The sequence below is a fragment of the Sturnira hondurensis genome, unplaced genomic scaffold (genome assembly GCF_014824575.4).
Source record: "Sturnira hondurensis isolate 20B ecotype Veracruz unplaced genomic scaffold, ASM1482457v3 Scaffold0016462, whole genome shotgun sequence".
NCBI lineage: Eukaryota > Metazoa > Chordata > Mammalia > Chiroptera > Phyllostomidae > Sturnira > Sturnira hondurensis.
Window position 1 is genome coordinate 4,185,061 of NW_028089093.1, and position 18,849 is coordinate 4,203,909.

At 44.1% G+C, this 18,849-nt stretch overlaps 1 protein-coding gene across 1 annotated transcript; it reads left to right on the forward strand.

Moving 5' to 3' along the window:
• Positions 1-5,368: 5,368 nt before the first annotated feature.
• Positions 5,369-17,983, forward strand: SRI (sorcin). Its single transcript, XM_037066107.1, has 8 exons — positions 5,369-5,476; positions 6,322-6,405; positions 8,644-8,713; positions 12,550-12,593; positions 13,386-13,533; positions 13,734-13,847; positions 14,835-14,893; positions 16,518-17,983. The coding sequence occupies exons 1-8, from the start codon at positions 5,426-5,428 to the stop codon at positions 16,542-16,544; spliced, it is 597 nt and encodes a 198-aa protein (XP_036922002.1). The 5' UTR covers positions 5,369-5,425; the 3' UTR covers positions 16,545-17,983.
• The last annotated feature ends 866 nt before the right edge of the window (positions 17,984-18,849 follow it).

Consider the following 18,849-nt stretch of genomic DNA (forward strand, 5'->3'; position numbering starts at 1 on the left):
GGTGAATGTTATTGCTCGCCTCTTCCAGAGATGTTGGACCCGTGATCAGTTCACCTGCAGGAAATGGGGAAACGACTGCAGTTACGTAGCGGGACCACTTTCACCACTTCTCCAAGTCAGGAAGTGCAGCCTGGAAACTGCACAGAGTACTTTACACTGACTTTGCTCCGGGGTCGGAGAGCAAAATCCACGCTGCCTTTTGCCTTGAAAGCATTTATAGAGATGGGCTGGGGTGCAGGGGGCGGGGGCGTGTAGAGGGGTTGTGGTACACCACCGAAGACCGACATCCTCTCTGAGAGGCATATTCAGATAGGGCCAGCACTTTAACTGGAAGAATTAAATACTATAGCAGGCGAAGTCAGCCTTCTCCCAGACTCAGTTTCTTCACCTTCTTCATAAAACAACATGATTGGAGAAGAAAATCACAAAGTTTTCTGTGGTTCCAACAACTTCTCAAAATGACTATGATCCACATCCTATCTCTAAACACTGCCCCCCCCCACCCCCGCCCCGTGGCTCACTCCCCAACCCGAGAGCTGCCGCCACAAGCCTCAGTCGCCATAGTGTGGCTACGAAACTCCCGCGTCTCTCATTAGGACTTAGTAAGTTGTAGGGCCTGTAACAGTATCCTACCTCCCCAGAATGTCCATCCCAGTTAGGAATCCCTCCTTTAACTAGTGTGTACGGCTTGAGTATTCGGTTGTGGAGTTTCTTCAAACGGCAGCGTGAGGATCGCAGTGTCTGTATCTCAGATTCTGAGATTTGAAGGTATAAAGATAAGAATGAGTTATTCTACTGGGGCTTTCATTTGGTTCAAAATTAAAATAGACATGAGGGGTGGACTCTCTCTCTCTAGGTTATATTTGGGACGAAAGAAATAAGTACCACTCTGACGATTTGCGTGGTCTTCTCCAAGGCTGATACTTAAACCTTTGAAGGGTTTCCCTGCCTCTGAGATTCTTTCTCTGCAGTGTCTCCTCTGCCCTAATTCCTCAGGAAGCAGCACAATGAGGGAAAGAAATGAGAGCTTGGCTCCAGATTTTTGCAGTTTGTTTATTTTTTAAAACACCCCTGCTTCACAGTTAGGTAGATTGGGGTCATGGATCTGGTGTGTAACTTTCAGAAAGTTACTTAAGCCTCCATTTCCCCAACTGTAAAGTGTGGTTAGTTACATCTCCTTTGAAAGTGATGTTCTTTCAGTGCAATACCAGAAGGAAGTATCTCATACAACGGTTGGCACGTGCCAAGATCTTAGTAAAGCTGCTTATTGTTCTCTCTCTCCACCTTTACTCCATCCATTGGGATGAATATCAAAGCCATAAAAGTAAATTCACCTCTATTTTGCCAAGTTCTCATTGAGTATTTTTTCCTGAATGTTTTAGGTTTGCCAATGATCAGCCAATGAACAGAGGCATCCACGTTACATGGAGAGACATCTGTGTCCAGCCCCGTCCTCCTGTGTGCCCTCTCAGTGCCGTCACCGCATGGGTGACACCAACAGGGCGGAGTCCCACAGGGTTCCCTTTGGTCATCTGACTGGGCTACGGGGAGGGCTCTGGGGAGGGCTCTGCAGAAGCCACTCTGTACGCAGGATCCCGTCTCAGGAAAGTCCTCCTTCCTCCGGGTGACTCCGCCACTGCTGCTCTTAAGCTTTATCCCCAAACCAGAATCCCGGAGGGGTCCTAGCAGTGGTTGGCTAACTGCCGAAGGGCCAGATCTGACCCACTTCCTGTTTTTATATCAGGGAGCTAGGAAAAATACTATATATTTTAATATTTAGAAAAAATAAAGAGTAATGCTTCATGACATGAAAATTGTATTAAATTCAAATTTCAGTGTCCATATACAAAGTTGTGTTGGGATACAGCCACACCACCTGTGGAAGCTTGCGTGCTACAATGGCTGAATTCAGTAGCTGCTGCAGAGGCTGTAAGGCCCACAAAGCAATGTATTTACTATCTGGGCCTCTACACCGTTTGCTGCCCCCTCTGGTGTTGAGCACAGACTCCAGCCCCTGGCAGCACCGTTCAGCTCTGCATTGTTTCCACTGAGGCAACTTCTCTCAGCTCCCGCCTCTTCAACTGAAGATGATAATAGCATCTATCTACCTCATGGGACTTCACGAGAACTAAGCAAATATGTAAAGTGCTTAGAAGAGGGTCTGGTACCTATTAAGTACTATCTGTTTGTCGTTATTATTAGTTGCTACCTTTTCCCCCCCACAAACTATAGCAGCAGCAACAGCTTGTCAATTTGCTAGTGATAACTAAAAATTTCATTTGCAGCACTCCAATAAATAAATTATTTTAGCAGTGGAACAGTAGGAAGAAGTCTAACATCAGTTGAAATGACAAGTAGCATAGTTGCTTATCCGCAAAGCTAATTCCACGTTGCTCTTACATGCTAGCTGCTTCCTTCAGACTTGAGCCTTAAAAGAGCTTATGCTCAACTTTGAGTTTAGTCCGTACCATCCATCCCCCATAACTATTTCTAGTTACCTCTTTCAGAAGAAACAAATAGCAAAGCGGAGGCCAAGGAACAGAATAAAGAGCACAGGAATAAATTCACACATATACAATCAACCGATCTTCAACAAGAGAGCAAAAAATACACAGTGGAAAAAGGAAGCTCTTTTCAACAAATGGTGGTGGGAAAACTGGATATCCCCGTGCAAAAGGATGAAATTGCATCCTTATCTTACATCATCCACCAAAACCAGCTCAAAATGAATTAAAGACTTAAACGTAAGGCCCAAAACTGTAAAACTCCCAGAAGGAAACAGGGAAAAGCTTCATGACATGGGTCTTGGCAGTGGCTTCACCCTGTGATATCTAAAGCACAGGCAGCAAAAACAAACCAGTGGACAACAGCAAACCCAAACGCTCTGCACAGTGAAGGAAGCAGCAGCATGAAAAGGCAACCATGGAATGGGAGAAAATATCTGCAAACCATATATACAGTTAGGAGTTAGCCTCCAAAATATATAAGAAACACCTGCAACTCAACAGAAATAAAACTCATAGCTGAGTTAAAAACTGAATTAAAAACCAGCTAAGGGCCATGGCTGATGTAGCTCAGGACATTGAGCCCAGGCCTGCGAACCAAAGGGTCACAGGCTCCATCCCCAGTCAGGGCATATGCCCAGTTGTGGGCCGGGTCCCCAGTAGGGGCCATGTGAGAGGCAACCACACACTGATGTTTCTCTCCCTCTCTTTCTCCTTCCTTTCCCCTCTAAAAATAAGTTAAGAACTTAAAAAAAAAATAAAACGAAAAAAATTGGGCTAGGAACTTAAATAGACATTTCTCCAAAGAAAACTTCCAAAGGGCCAACAGATAGATTTTAAAAAAGGGCTCAAAGTCACTAATTATCAAGGAAATGCAGATCAAATCCACAATGAGATATCACCTAAAACCTGGGAGAATGGTTATTACCCAAAAGTAGACAGTAAGTGTTGGCAAGTGTGTGGAGGAATCGGAATGCTTTCGTATTGCTGGTGGGAATGGGGGATGCTGCAGCCATTGTGGAATACAACACAGAGGTTCTTCAAAAACTGAAAATAAAACTACCATATGTTCCCGCAATCCCACAATGAATCCAGCCTTAAAAAAAGAAAATCCTGCCATATGCTACAACATGGATAAACCTCAAGGACGTTATGCTAAGTGAAATAAGCCAATTATAAAAAGACAAATACTGCATGATTACAATTATATAAGGTATCTAAAATAGTCAAACTTACAGAAACAAAGTAGAAAGGGGCTGGAATGAGAAGGAAATTGTTCAGTGGGTATGGAACAACGAGGAGCTGTTCAATAGGCATAGAGTTTCAGTCATGCAAGATAAAAAGGTTCTAGCTCCGAGGTGGCAGTATTGTAGCCAATGAGGTTTATCACCGGCACACTTATTTTTCCCAGTATCCACGGTGACTATTTGAAATATACTGGACAATGGCAATTTCTGGCAATTTCTATGGAAATTGAATTAAAAAAATTAAAAGTTTCAAAAGAAACTTTTTGTACAACACTGTGTGTTTAATTAACAATACTGTACACTTAAATTTTTGTTGAGGCTAGATATCATGTTAAGTGTTCCTACCACAAGCAAACAAAAAAAGTAGAAAAAAACCCACAGAGGCCATGGGACTCATAAAATGTCTCATCTACCTCGATGATTGCTATAGTATTTGAAAACCGTAATCTCCTTTCTGAATCAAACACAAAACAATTAATATGTAGTTTATTTGATAGGAGACAACAGGGACTATTAGAACTCTTTTCTCATAACACAGGCCTTTCATTTTTGGAGTTGGAGTGTCCAAAAAGAGGACTGGAGGGGAGCTATACATAAGAGGGAATCAATGACCCTGTGACTTTCATTTTTTCTGTGCAACCTCACAGCAAATATTGTGAATCTTGCTCATTAATGCACTTTAAAAACGTTAAAATTAGAAGAAAACACACACCATTCTGCGAGGTTGAATTACGTGAATCAAAACCAAAGAGAATCTCACGTCTGAATCGCTTCGGACGGTTCAACCAGGTAAACAAGAAGCGTGTGAAGTAAGGAAAACCATTTTTGGAATCACCTGAACGAAATTCCAATCTTTAACCTTCCTGCACACTCTTCACTTGCTCTAAACTTCTCTGGTATAAACAGTAACCGAGTCATTTTGGAGCTAGGAGCTACGGCTTATTTTGCCTGATTCATCCAGATACTAATTAAATTCCTTTTCTAAGAACCACCTGGGCCAGGCTGCCCTGCCCCGCCCGTGCCCTCTGTCCCCACCAAGGCCGCATCCTTGCTATGCCCAGCTTAGCCCCGAGGTGACAATGTCCCCTAGCGAGGAACCAGGCCGTTGTTGTTCAGAAAAGTGTGCAACCGCACCCCGGACACTCCCTTAAAGTTCAGTTCCTGAACTTTATTCCTGTTTTCCAAGGGCGCGTTCATATTTTGATCTTTCACCGACGCCTCCTTGCCTCAAAGGCATCTAAGAGCTGCTCTAAGGTATCCGGCCCCTCCGGCAATACTGCACTCTGATTAGAGCCGGTCAGCCCTGCCCAATAAAGTTGTTTAAAGTAAAAAAGTCGGAAAACCGTCTACTAGGAAGAAGAGAAAAAAAAAAATCCCCTGGTCCCTGTATAAATGTTGGAATGTACCATTCGTTCCGAAGGGAGGAAAATCCTAGGTCTGAACTAATTTGCACGTCTTAAGTCACTTACCGGACTTTGCAGGATGCACGACCTGGGCCCGTGAAACATAAAGACAGGGACAGATGCAGGCCGGGGGCCGAAGGCACCGCGGAAACCCGCGCGGGCGGCAGCTCCTGGGCGCCTCCCCCGCCGGCCGGCTTGGTGCGACCCGGGCGGCCCCCGCGCGCGGGCGGCGAGGTGGGGCGCGCAGGGCGGCGCCAGCGCAGTCTGCACCATGGCTTACCCCGGGCTCCCCGGCGCCGGCGGCGGGTACTACCCAGGCGGGGTAAGTGCTGCCCGCTGGGACTCGCGGCCCAGGCACGACCCGCAGACACTGGGGACACCCAGACAACACACTTGGTCACTTCGCTGGGGCGGCTCCGCGGGCGCCTCCCGCTTCTGCCTTCTCCCTGCCGGCTGCCTCGTCCCTCATCTGTCGGCCTCTTTCTCTGGCTCCCTCCTTCTCTCTGTCCCCTCGGCTCCCCACGGGTGGATTGCGACCCCAGAAGCCCACCCAGAGACTCTCGGATACCTGGCTTGAAATTGTGCAAATTGGGTGTTGGCTCCCTCCCCCTCCCTCTGTGTCTTTTTTAAGAGCAACAACAATTTCAATCTAAAATGGTCCAGAGATCTACTTCTCCTTTTAAAAGAAAGTGAGAAAAAGAGGTCAGGGAAAGGCCGCCAGAGTAAAAGTCTTCCGGGAAGAAGGTCCCCTAGCCCAGCGTCCGGGATGCGCGTTGTCGTGGGAACTGTTTCCAAGACCGAATGTTCCCTCGCGCCCTGAAGGCCGTCCCAGATGCACCTTACCCCTCCCTGGCAACACCTGCCCCCAAACACTTAGAAACTACCCCGAAACGTGTAGGATTTAAGCTTCGTTTAAACTGCTTGCCTGGCTTGCATTTACCTCAGTAACCTGAACGTGAACGCAGACGTCACTGACAAGACAGTTCATTTTGGTCCAAGCCTATCGTTTTTAAATTAAGGGGCGTGAGAAAGGGGCAGAGTGACCGCAGTTAGAGTGTGCCTGGTGGTGGGCGGTAAATGCCTGGCTTTGCACAAAGACTCGCAGCGGTGAAAGAACAAAACTTGGTTCAGCAGAATGCAACTGAATTTGTGTTTTCTGTCTTGCAGTATGGAGGAGCTCCCGGAGGGCCTACATTCCCTGGGCAAACTCAGGACCCGCTGTACGGTTACTTTGCTGCAGTAGCTGGACAGGTTAGCTTTTCCCTTGAATATTAAAGAGTCACCGCATTCTACATTTGTATTAGTCTTTGTTATGGTGGCCAGGAAAATGACCTTTCCTGTGGAAATGAATCGCTTCTCCAAAAGAAAGAGAGAGAAAAAGGAAATTTATTGTCAGTTGCTTTTTTTTTATAATATCCAGAACAAATGAGGACAAAGTGTTACTGGTGTTATGTTAGTTCAATTCAAAACTGAACTCGTGATTGATTTAGGTTAGGGGTGGACTGAACACAATAGGGGATTGTTAATACCCTTTGAAGATCTGTGAGGTAGAAAGATGTCTTTAGAACTGGATTGTCAGGGGCTAGGGTGGTTTCCAGAGCAGGAATTGCTAATGTGGCGAGAACCATTTATGCATCTTAAACGCCTGTGCTAGTAATAATTCTGTTGCCAGATTCGAAGGGACACTTTCTTTGGGTCGAATTTGTTAATCTCTCTCCCCCTTAGGAAATAGAGTTTTATGGTAAAAAGCCACCAGCTTCAAAATAAGAAAGTTACTGCTCTCTTCTTACTATCAGGAAGTTAATCTTGCGAAGTTTCTCTTTTGATGGAGATGCTGTTACTAGGTCAGCTCTTCTGTGTCCTCAGTAGGGGCTGTGGCCTGATGACCCACAGAGATGATTAAGGTCTGCAGCCCAAGATCCCTCACTTCTTTAAATTCTGACTTTTGGTCCTGTGCGTCGAGGAAGGACACTTCCTTAGCCCAGGAGGTTGCTGTGTCTGCTCACTATGCTGTTGGTGTAACCCCGGTCGGTGTGTCCAGAGGGAATGTCTGCCCATATGAATTCAGTTTAGCTCTGTTTGGATCAAAAGTTAGAAATAACACAACCTAAATGTGGAAATGCCATAGACTATATGGGATCAAAACCTGAGACCACCTTTTAGAATAGCACTCGAAGAAGTACAGTGTGAGAAAACTGAGTGGAAAATTGAGTCTAAAACTGAAAGGGCTTCCCTTTAAGTATCTGCTTAATCTGTTAATGATCCTTATCTTTGAAACCACAAGACACAGCACAGCTCAAGACTCACATTCTTAGATGGCCTGTGCCTCCAGCCTGTAAGTGACCCCACCTGCTTAGCTTTCAGCAGCCCTGGCCTGTATCAGCATATCCATCGTCTTTCAAATTATTGACCCTGCTCTTCATTCAGAACTTACACTACCTTGCCGTTCGATTCCCATTCAGAGCACATGCCTGGGTTGCAGGCCGGTTCCCTGCAGGCCAACTCCCAGCAGGGGACGCATGAAAGGCAACCATACATTGATGTTTCTCTCCTTCTCCTTCCCCTCTAAAGATACATAAATAAATAAAATCTTTATTAAAAAAAAAGAACTTACAATACCTGTGGACTTGAGAACTTAGGTATTTTATTTTTAAGTCCCTAAAAATAACATATATTTCGTTATGACCTAAGCCAGCCAGTAAATAGGCACTTGGGAATCTGTATCATCCATCTATGCATAGTTGAGACCTGAAGAAACCGATTACCATGTCATAAGCAATGGTGATCACGGAGGTTTCCCTCTGAACCAAGCTTTTTATTTACGGATGTCAGCTGTGTGCCCTGCTCTCTCCTCCCGAAAAGCTAGAAAGAGGAACATGATTGGAAGCAACTGCATGAATTATTTTATTTTAAAATGCTTAACTGTGGCATTTCCTCACTCAGAGTCAGAAGAGTCGTTCAAGACAGAAACTAGTTTTGTTCATTCATTAAAACATGTCAAGTATCAATGGAAGAAACTGAATGCACCTTAGTGTTTTATTCAGAGAGGAGCCTTATACTTAGGAATGTTTATGCCAAACCTACTTCAGGAATTTAAAGGAGATGATGAAAAGATATTGATAATACTAAAGTACAGGTGTAAGCAGCTTTCTGACTTTGTTAATTCTTGTGTAATAACTATTTAAAATAGAGTCTGAGATTGAACGCCCACTTCAATATTAAGAAATGCATTTTATGGCCCTAATTAAATGCATTTGTGGAAGAGGATGTAACAATTTGTCTTTCTTTTATCATGGAATTATTTTTGGAAGTAGGATGAAGAAAAGAATGCCTATTGTTGAAATGCATTTTTTTAAAGTTTCATGCATAGCAATACTCAGTTTCTTGGTTATTATTGCCACATTGAATACTGAAAGTAAACAGAGAAGTAGAAGGATCAAATTATGATTGTGATTTTGTGATTCCTGTTCCTATGTTTGTTTTCACAAGGATGGACAAATAGACGCTGACGAGTTGCAGAGGTGCCTGACGCAGTCCGGCATTGCTGGAGGGTACAAACGTAAGTTCATGGCCTCAAGGTTGCTCTAGCAGTACACTTGCATTTCACATCCCAGCTGTTGCCTGTGATCACAGCCTTCAACATGTAGAATTTCAAAAGCTACACTTGGTTCACTTCAAAATGCGAATTTGAAATCAGTTCTTAAGAAGTCATTCCACACTACTTGCCAGTTTAATGGGTTTCTTATTTGGGTGCCATTGGGTATCTGAAAATATTCGAAGCAGGAACAGCTTCCGTGGCTGGTTCCTTCGTGGAGGGTGAGTTACGGTGCTGAAGTGAAATCTGCCAGATCAGGTGTCTTTAATGACAGGAGAATGTCCAGCCTGTAGAAAAGTTTTATAATAGTTTATTCAAGACAAAATTTTGAGGACTTGCCGGAAGCAAAATCTCAAGGAGCTGAGAAAATGATCCGGAGAATGGCAGTTGTGCATTTCCTCTTAGGTGTTTTGAATCGAGGGGGAAAAAAAGTAAGGAAGGTACATGAAATCCATCAGTGGTAGATTAAAGAGGTCAGAGAAAGCAAAGTAGGGGAATCTCTAGGATTGGATAAAAGGCAGAGTAGAAAAGCACATAACTGTACATTGGTGGGCACAGGGTGGTTCATAACTAACATTGGCAGCACACAGAGCGGGTCCTTCGGGAAGGAGGGAACAGAAGGCGTCTGTGGGCTCCTGCTCTGGTTTCCGAGTCACCCTAGGTGCCTGACAGTGGACAGGCCTCATGTAAGGTAACGACTGACCTTTGCTAAGGCAGATACATGCCTGGGGCATGACTGCTCACCTTGACCTGCCCAGTTAGGAATTTATGATCCCTCAGGCCATCCTGTGTGTGGTTGCTTTAGGTCACTGAGCGTGTCAGGCCTGCCCCCAACAGCTAACATTTACTGCTTTTTGCTAAGAGCTTACTTTGTCCTGAGCCTGGTGGCCCCAGGGGCTGTGGGAGGCTGGTCTTGGGCACTTGGTCCCCGAGTGGCCTGCCTACACTCCTGGTTCTGACGGCTGGTCCTGTCCTCCACCCCAGCCCTCAAGGAGCCTGTTGCACTAGCTGAGTGTCCCACTGGCACCTTGAATGCTGGCCTTGACATTCCTGGGTCTTCCCTCTTTCTTTCCCCCTTCCACCTCAGAGAAAGCGTTTGGGTTGAGTAGGACCTTTCCTCCTGATTTCTAAACTCCGCTGTCCTCCTTTCCCCTCCTCCCCAGTGCCTGAGACCTGAGCTGCTGCTCTGTAGTGCAGCACTTACACCACTTCCTGCCCTTTGTGCTCTGCTGCCACCTGGGCCTCCTGACTGGGGGCTTCCCACACTCGCAGACCTGCTGCCTCTCTTCAAACCAGATCTTGACCATGACAGATACCAGGGTAGACAGTAGTGTCTTGACTGGCGCCTTTAGCTGCCCACTTCGTTGTCAGTTGTTAATTGAGGCAGAACATCAAATCGAAGGCCCTCCTGGTAGACTGTGAATTAAAATGCTAAAAAATTCACCCCTGAGGATTTATAGTGGCATTTTTTGACTGTTTGACGTGGCACGTTCACTAGATAGCTCTCTTTTTAAACTCTTTGCGTTTCTGTTTTTGTCCTTTGTGTGATATAACTTCACCCTATTAATAATTCTCTTTGGGAAGAATTAATACAAAAGAGGAACCTTTTGCATTTCTGTCATTTGATCTGGTCCTAAACGAAAGTGACACTTTCTGGATTAGGGAATTTTTTTTGTTGTAGGCAGTGCATTTAAGCTGTTAACTGTTAACTCAAGCAATTGTGTCTAGTGCACAAGGTCTCATGACAGGGCCCACAAGAGTGAGCTGGGTCACAATGTGCGTACCATTCTGCACTCTCAGTAGACATGTAGTAGGTTTTAAAGTCTGACTAACAAAGTAACTTGTATATCCTTGGAGAGTAGTCCTTTAAAAAATTTCTGTTGAGAAAGCCACACGTCACAATGGCCTTAGACCATTGAGCAGCAGAGAAGACATTTCCTGGTCATCTGGGCCGCGTGGCTGAGTTCATTTGTTCATGTCATCTGGTGGTGGAGGCTGTACTGAACCTCAGAACCACCTGCTTGAGAGTAGTCGGACTGGGTGTTGGGCAACATTACAGTACGGACTGTTGTGGGTTTTTCACACCCAACTTCCAAACTAAATAGCACAGACAGGGCGTGGGGATGTGCCCCAGCGCAGTACCCACAGACACCTTTTAACCTGTTTAAAAGGAAGCAGCCACATCTGGAAGTGGAGCTGATGAGGACAATTGCTCTAGCTTATGAGACATTAATTCAGCGTCTCTTCTGCCCTCAAGTGTAGTTGCAACCCTGGTGCACTTGAGAGAAACAACTGGGGATAGGGTGTTCCTGCCAGGTCTGTGACCTTGTGAGCTTCTCCTAGAAGCGAAGGTGTTTGGGCCATTCTAGTGAAATGCATTGGAAGGAGAGAGTAAAGGTAAAATTATAGTAAAGATAATTTTGAAATTATTTAAAATAGGGTTAGTATTAATAAAAGGTTTTTCTGGGGGAAATACAAGTAACATGAAGCAGGAGTTTCCTCACCCACGCTTATTAGACATCAGCATTGTAGTCCCTACAACTGTCCGGAATGGTGAGCTTTCTGTTTGGTCACTTTCGTTCACTGCCCAGTGCATTCCCTCCCTTTTAAATAACACACACACACACACACACACACACACACGACCAGATTTCTCTCGTCCCTGAAACATAGTTCTAGCTTCTCACTCTCCTCCTCTGAAAATCTTGAGTGGCTCCATGATTACCTATAAAATAAAAGCTACCCGGTTTATCAGGAATTCACGATCCTCTGACGGAGCCTCCTGGAAAGGCGCCTGCTTCCTGCCACTTCCTGTGTCTGCCCTGGCTTTCCCGCTTCTCTTGGCTTATGTTGGCCCCTGCTCTATTTGGCTGTCACCCAGTGCCCCCCGTCTTTCTGTCGTTCAACATTTGGCTTAAATGCTGCTGCTTCTATGAAGTGTTTCTTACTAGGAAGGAGCCTCTAAGTTACCTCATTGCATCTTGCTCCAGAGCACTCTTACTTAACACACAATTCTAGCAAGTGTATTTAACTAGTTTCCTATAGGAGCTTATTGTGCATGAAAAGAGGTCAGGCTGTTTGAGGCAGGAGGTTACCGTTCAGTGCCTGCCATTAAAGGGAAGAGCAAGAAAAATATGATTAAACAATTAGCAAACCAGCGATCTATAGTCAATTAGGAGTAGCCACAAAGCACCCCTCTCACCATGGTGGGTGTAATACAATGCCATTCATTATGGTGAATTGAACTCATTCTGTTACAGTTTCAAAGGTAAGAAAGTATATAGTATTTTTAAAAGACAATATGATAAAAAGCCTTAAGCCTATCCAAGAATACGGATAATGGCACAGTGAACTTCTGTGTGACCGTCGCTCAGCGTCAACAGCCACACTGTGTTGCATTCTTTCTTCATTGATGAAGCTGCCCCTTTTTGGGGGGAGCAAATCCCAGATTTCTTAGCCATCATTTTGTCCACAAATAACTGCAGTGTGTACTTTTCTAAAAGATAAAGACAGCTTTTCCCCCAACTTCAAAACCATAATGACACCTAAAAATATGTGACAGTGCTATGCAATCAATGCCTTTTGTAAAAGATTCTTACAAAGTTGTTAAAATCAAATTTGTGTTATAGAAAGAATCCAAAGTGTAAAATATCTACTTCAAAGTTCCATATATATTTCATGTAAGTAGCATATAAAAATGAAAGTGCATAAATCATACTCCTAATTAACTTGAAGGTATCTAATGTAACGTGAATTTTTTAAATTGTATTGGTGTGTATGTACTTTTCTTGTTTTCACAGCTTTTAACCTGGAGACTTGTCGGCTTATGGTTTCAATGCTGGATGTATCCTTTACCTTGATTGCTGCTTTCAGTATTTTTTCTTGTCCAAAAAAAAAAAAAAATCCTCCCTAAAGAAATTCACCAAGAATTAATACCTGGTAAACACTGACAAATGACAATAAAATTCTTCTCAAACCATTAGCTTTTAAGATGGAATTTGGAGACAGGAAGGAAGCTCAGTGAGTAGAATTTGGTTGTTCAGGAACTGAAGGAGGCGTCCAAGGAGAACAGCGCAGGACTCGAGCAGTCAGGGCAGCGTTTGCTCTCACGGTGGTCGTTCCACGTGCCTCACCCCTGACCTTCGAGTGGGGGCGTTTCACGGTGCAGCAGTCAGACTCAGTCTAGTGAGTGCTGACCCCACAGTGCCTTCCATCCACTTCCTTTCCTAAAGTGACAGGCCTGGATCTGGGAGGGCTTGCTGAGAGGGTGTGAGAGCCAAGAGCACCCCAGGGCGGAAAGTGAGCAGCCTGGCCTGGGGCACCCACAAGGCGGGTTACAGCCCCAGTAACAAGGGTGCTTTCCACCTGAGGCTCCTGTCATTTCCTTGTAATCACATCACAGAGATTAGCTCCCCCCCCCCCCCCACAATGAAAAGATGTTCTCAGAGCTTCTCCATGTGCCCTCTTCACTCTATCATTCGCGTGTCTTTTTAATATGTATCGTACCAACAAAAACGTGTAACATTTGTAACCTCCTTAGCACCAAGAACATTAAATTTCCTTACCTTTGATCTTTGATTAAATCGTTAGACAATGTTGCTCCCCCAGAGTGCTGCCATCCTTAACAGCCGTGCAGAGAGATCTGTCCGGCACAATGGGTTTCAGTGAGTTTAAGGAACTCTGGTCTGTCCTGAACGGCTGGAGGCAACACTTCAGCAGTTTTGACAGCGACAGGAGTGGGACCATAGACCCTCAGGAACTGCAGAAGGCGCTGACCGCAATGGGTGCGTATGGGGAGGAGCAGTGTTTTCTTCATTTCTAAAACGTGAGTGCTCCATGAAGGCAGTTCTCTATATGCCAGAAGTATTGTGTGTTCATAATTCAGAGGAGTACCACCAGCCTTCAGAAATGGTGCTCGGTTATATCGGATGATCTTTCTGTAACCCTTTAACACCTTTGGCTGGGTGATTTTTCTTCCTTTCAGGATTTCGGTTGAGTCCCCAGGCCGTGAATTCAATTGCAAAACGATACAGCACCAACGGGAAGATCACCTTTGATGACTACATCTCCTGCTGCGTCAAGCTGCGCGCACTCACGGGTAGGCGTGTTCCGCGGGACGGTGTCACCGCTGGCCAGGGAGACACACATTTTCATGACATCTTATTTCTCAGTGCTTCTGAACTTTCATTGTCCTAGTCTTTTTCCCCCTAACTCAAGTGTCTTTTTATTAACATCACTATTGAACTTATCTAGCAGGATAGTTTTTTTCAGAAATTTGAGATTTGTACATGATCTGCCATTTTAAAAAATCCTAACTACATTTTACTGAAATGTTCCAAAACATAACAAACTGATTTTTGGTCAAAGTATGAGCACAATTCTGTGATTTCTTCCTAGTATTTGAAATATTTAAAGAGTAAAGTTACTCGCTCATAGTGCTCTTTCCTATTTCTCCCTGACAGAAAGTAATTTGAAATAGTGGTCATCTGTTACAGGTGTATTTTTTAAATGATGCGATGTCAATGATTGCTATACTTTTCTATTCCCTCTATTTTCATCTTTCCTTTGTATATCTTTTCCTGTTCCATTCCTTTTTTTACTTTTTTAACACCAAGTTTTATAATTTTTACTCATCCTAACAAAAATTAGTGGGCAGATTTTTTTATTAAAGAAAACCCTTTCCAATAGGGCAGAGCTCAAGATGAGTGGAACACTTTGTCACAGCCAATTTTTCATAGTAGGGACTCCACCCACTATTTCCTAATCTGATATGAAGAAGTTGGAGATTCTGCACTTTCATCAAAATTAAGTAATGGCCTCAGAAGTTGCACAGGCTTTACTAACTTTGGGTATGGTATTTTCTTCCAGCTCTACATTGAAGAAAATAATTAGCCAGTTTCTTCACGTTGTATATTATTTCTATTCATATTCATACAGTTGGCTTCTTTGCTTTGGTGTTTTAGTTCTGTTGGCTGGTTGTACAACTTAAATGTTACTGCATTGTGAACCCAAAGCCAAAACAATCAACTATTGTGGGTTCATATAAGATGTAAAAAAAATTTCATTTTATTGTCCTGTTTTACAGACAACTTTCGACGACGGGATTCTGGTCAGCAAGGTGTTGTGAACTTCCCATATGATGATGTAAGTCTCAGTAAATTCAGAACTGAGTAGATGAGTGAGATATACACCAAATGGGCACCCCTTTTAACGTTAACTGTGAGATGCCAACTCCAAGACTGTCTTCAAGATGCCGGAAGAGTGCGGGCTTAAATGATCAGAAGGAGCTACCATTTAAAATGTATTAATTTCATTTGTTACTCATGTACCCATACATAGACCACTGTTTGCTCTGCATTAAAAGACCCGAGTCAAAGCCCAGATCACCCTGCTCATCAGCTGGTCACATAGGCAGGTTTCTGTATTGCTCCAAGACTGTTTGAGGGAAGAGAAGGTAGTAACAGTACCCTCTGCACTGGGCTGGTGTGAGACTTCAGTCAGAAGTGGCCTTGAAAAACATCATGCACACGTTGTGTCTTCCTGGTCACTGAGCAGTGACTTCAAGAGCTCAAAACTGCGTTTGTCACAGCTGGGTCCTTCACTGGGGACATCAGATGCAAACCTAAGTCACAACGTAAAACAGTGCATTTACGGAACAGCCACGCTGAAGGAGGCAGGCCAAGGCCCTGTCACAGTGTGAACAGAACCAAGGGCCGTCTTCAGTGTTGCTTGTTGGATATACCTAACAAGGGTGGGGGGGGTGTTTACTGGTTTCCCCATTTTTTGCTTTAAAGCCCTTGCTTTTTTAAAAAAAATTACTTTTAGAATAGAATCACTGTCATAATTGAATATACTAAATGTTTCTCCATTACAAAATACAAAGATGTACGTGTATTCAGCTTAGCAGCTGCTGAAATTATGAGTACACTTTTAAAAGGCTTGGGTGCAAATATGTTTACTTTTCCTGCCTCAAGATGTGTCCTCTTTAGTGTGCTGCTTCTCAGGTGACAGTTTCGTCACTGTTTCCAAAGATGTAGAATCAGCCTGTGGAGTGGAAAGTGCACAGGCTTTGGCCTCAGACGGGGCCACTGAAGAGAAACCTAAACATCAAGACCCTTAGTTTCCTCTTCCGTGAACTCGGGACAGATGGGCCTGGTCTTGCGGGAAGGCTGCGAAGGTTAGCAAGTCCTCCTGGGTGCAAGAGTAGGGAAAAAGAATCCATCAGAAAAAGCAGTCTATTGCCGTGCGTTTAGTGGTGAAGCAAGGAAATGTTTCACAGCACATACTGAGGCTCCTCAGCGGGGTGTCTGAGTTGCAGAAGGGTGAGGTGCTCTGTCCCGTGCACACGCACACTTGCATGCTATGCCTGAATTAGGTAAGTACCCTGTGAAGGAATTGATTAAAGGAGCTTCATTAGAGTAATGAAGTAATCCTGGGTGGTGTGGCAGCCTCCACGTGACATAAACGTATGAACTCAGCTGTTATTTCTGTGTGTGGGTAGGTGCCTTTGATCACGCCCATTTCTAGAATCTTCGATATTATTTGGAATTTAAACAGTCCTTCATCCATTGGAGTAAGATCTGCTGCTCCCTGGGAGCTTTGATGTGAGGAACCCAAAACGAACCTTTCTGTATGGCATTTACCCTTCTTTTGTCAAGGATTTTTTGAAATCCATACTTCAGATAAGAGCGTGAAAATGTAAGCTGCCTAAAAATAGCAAAGGGTGTGCTGAGATCTGCGGTGTAACACTGACGCTCCTGTCTTTCAGTTCATTCAGTGTGTCATGAGCATTTAAGCGGAGAGGAAGCTGCGGACGCGGAGCCCACATTCCCGCCGGAGTTCTGGCTCGCCCCCACTCCTTGCCTGCAGGAACGCACGGGGACTTGCCTGGCCACTTGTCCTTACCAGTTGCTGTGAAGGTGTATTGCTTCATGTACCTCTGTAGTTTTGTTTTCAGTGTAGATAATAAAGTCTGAAAATTTGATTAAGATTAGATCAGTTCTGTTAAACCATTTAGAATTTCTTTGAGCCACTGTCATATGCTTTATTTTCTTGCTAAACCTGTTTTATGTAACTTTAAGTGTTCAAAGTGTTGAAGGTGCATTACATATTTTCCATTGTAAGATACTAAAGCCTTTTCATCAGACCACAGTCGTCGCCATTCCTCTCCTAGAAGGGCTTTGCATGGTATTGAAAGCTTGGTGTGGGGAGTGTTCTTATTATGTAAAATGGTTTGGACCTATTGGATGCAAAAAAGACCGTGGTAATCCAGGCCAGGGTTCGCCTTCATGGGAACGTAGCGCAGGCTTTAAGGCTTACACGTGTTTTGATGGCAATATGAGTGGACGGGACCACAAGTGACTATTTTCTGCCTTTTGAAAACCTATTGAATAATCTGAGTGGCAAATACTGTCACCGAGATCTTGTTATCATCCACATAGGCCTGTGATAACCATACTTAAAAATCTTATACCTTATGAACTTAACTATGTAAAAAAGAAAGTGAATAGAAAAAGACTAAGGGACTATATGAAAATTTGATTAACTATGATTATTTTGACTAATAGAATTCTAGGTGATTCGGTTTCCTTTATGCATTTCAGTATTCTCTGGGCTTCGTATAATGTGTGCTCTCCCTTTAAAATCCGATGCTACTTTTTTAAACACTGATGCTCCATTTTGATACGCCATGTGTTCACACGTGAACAGGTGCGGCAGGAGGTCTGGAAAGAGCACGCCAAAACCTGGGTGAGACCGCCTGCCCCTGGGAGGCGGGGTCCTGAGTTCGTTTTCTTCCTGCCACTTTCAGAAGGTTCTCTGATAAGCAAGTATGACATTTATACTGGGAGGCTTTATAGAAAAAATGTAAACCATGAGCTCGTAAGTAACATCTGGATTCTAATGCTGACTGCGCCTCTAACAATATGTGGTTTGGTTATTTTAGATAATCTTAGAGCCTCAGTTTCCCCATCTTTGAAAAGGAGATAACTCAACCTCCTGGGGTAAATCTGAAAATGAAAAATGTGTTGGTATAATAAACACCAATAATGTTTGTTTCTTAGATTTAAAGCTGGCGTGATTTGCCATTTTTGCAAGAGAGCTGAACAGAGAAAATAATGAAATTAGCCTGTTTTCTCCCGCCAGCAGCAAGATACCTGTCTGACTTCGGGGCACGATGTGACAGCTGCCATTCTGAGATTGACCAATGAAAATAAAAACATTTCTAAGCATCTTAGCCACATTTCACTGGTTATTTTTGTCAAATACGGCTAAAAAGTATATATTCATTTTATACATATTTATGTAACCCTAACTTAGTATTTATGTCCCATAGTCCCACCTGGCTATACATTACAGTGGAGTGCAGACTGCTATATACAGGGTGGGGCAAAAGTAGGCTTACAGTCGTGAGTACGTGGAAGGGTTTATTCTTGTATTATATATTTATTATTGTATTTTCCATGCGAACAACTGTAAACATGCTGTGCCCTACCCTGTGTATGTGGTGAGTGTAGGTTCACCCCAGACAACGACGTCTGAGGCCATAAAGCTTGGCTTTCCAGAAAAGGGCCCAGGAAGACCGACCCAGAGTACCAGGGGGCAGGGACACCCTCAGTCCCACTGCCTGCTCCGTGCTTCGAGCTCACCAGGCTCCTCTGAGGAAGTCACAGCTGAAGGGAAGGGTCATTTTCTGAGGACTATCGTGGTAGGGAAGAAGCCCCTCGCTGACTCAGGGTTGCGGGCCATATCTGCTTTGGTAAGTCCCGTGGTGTGCACATCAAATCATGGTTCTGAACTTGCTTTTGGTTAAGTGCCAAAGTATTACAAAACCATGTCTCTGGAAATACTCAACTCAGTTTGAATTACGGGTACCTTGTAACAGGTCTCCTGACCTCCTCCACTTCTCCTTTCATTCTCTCCTTCCGAAAGCATGGAGCCTAGTCTTCAGCACATGCCTGTGGTTGGTCTCCCTCCCGTCAATGGATTTGGTGTATACGTCCCTCCTTTAATTATACCAAAGTCTTCGTTACAAGTGAATCTCGTGTTCCCTTATTTCTATGTGATGTTGGGTTCTGTGTTTCGTTCACTACAGACTTCCA

Bases quoted from the DNA above. Each gene is read 5' to 3' on its own strand.
- SRI (XM_037066107.1), top strand. From the start codon at position 5,426: ATGGCTTACCCCGGGCTCCCCGGCGCCGGCGGCGGGTACTACCCAGGC. The intron at 6,406-8,643 runs GTTAGCTTTTCC...TGTTTTCACAAG, and splicing joins TTGCTGCAGTAGCTGGACAG to GATGGACAAATAGACGCTGA. The intron at 8,714-12,549 runs GTAAGTTCATGG...TTGTTTTCACAG, and splicing joins CATTGCTGGAGGGTACAAAC to CTTTTAACCTGGAGACTTGT.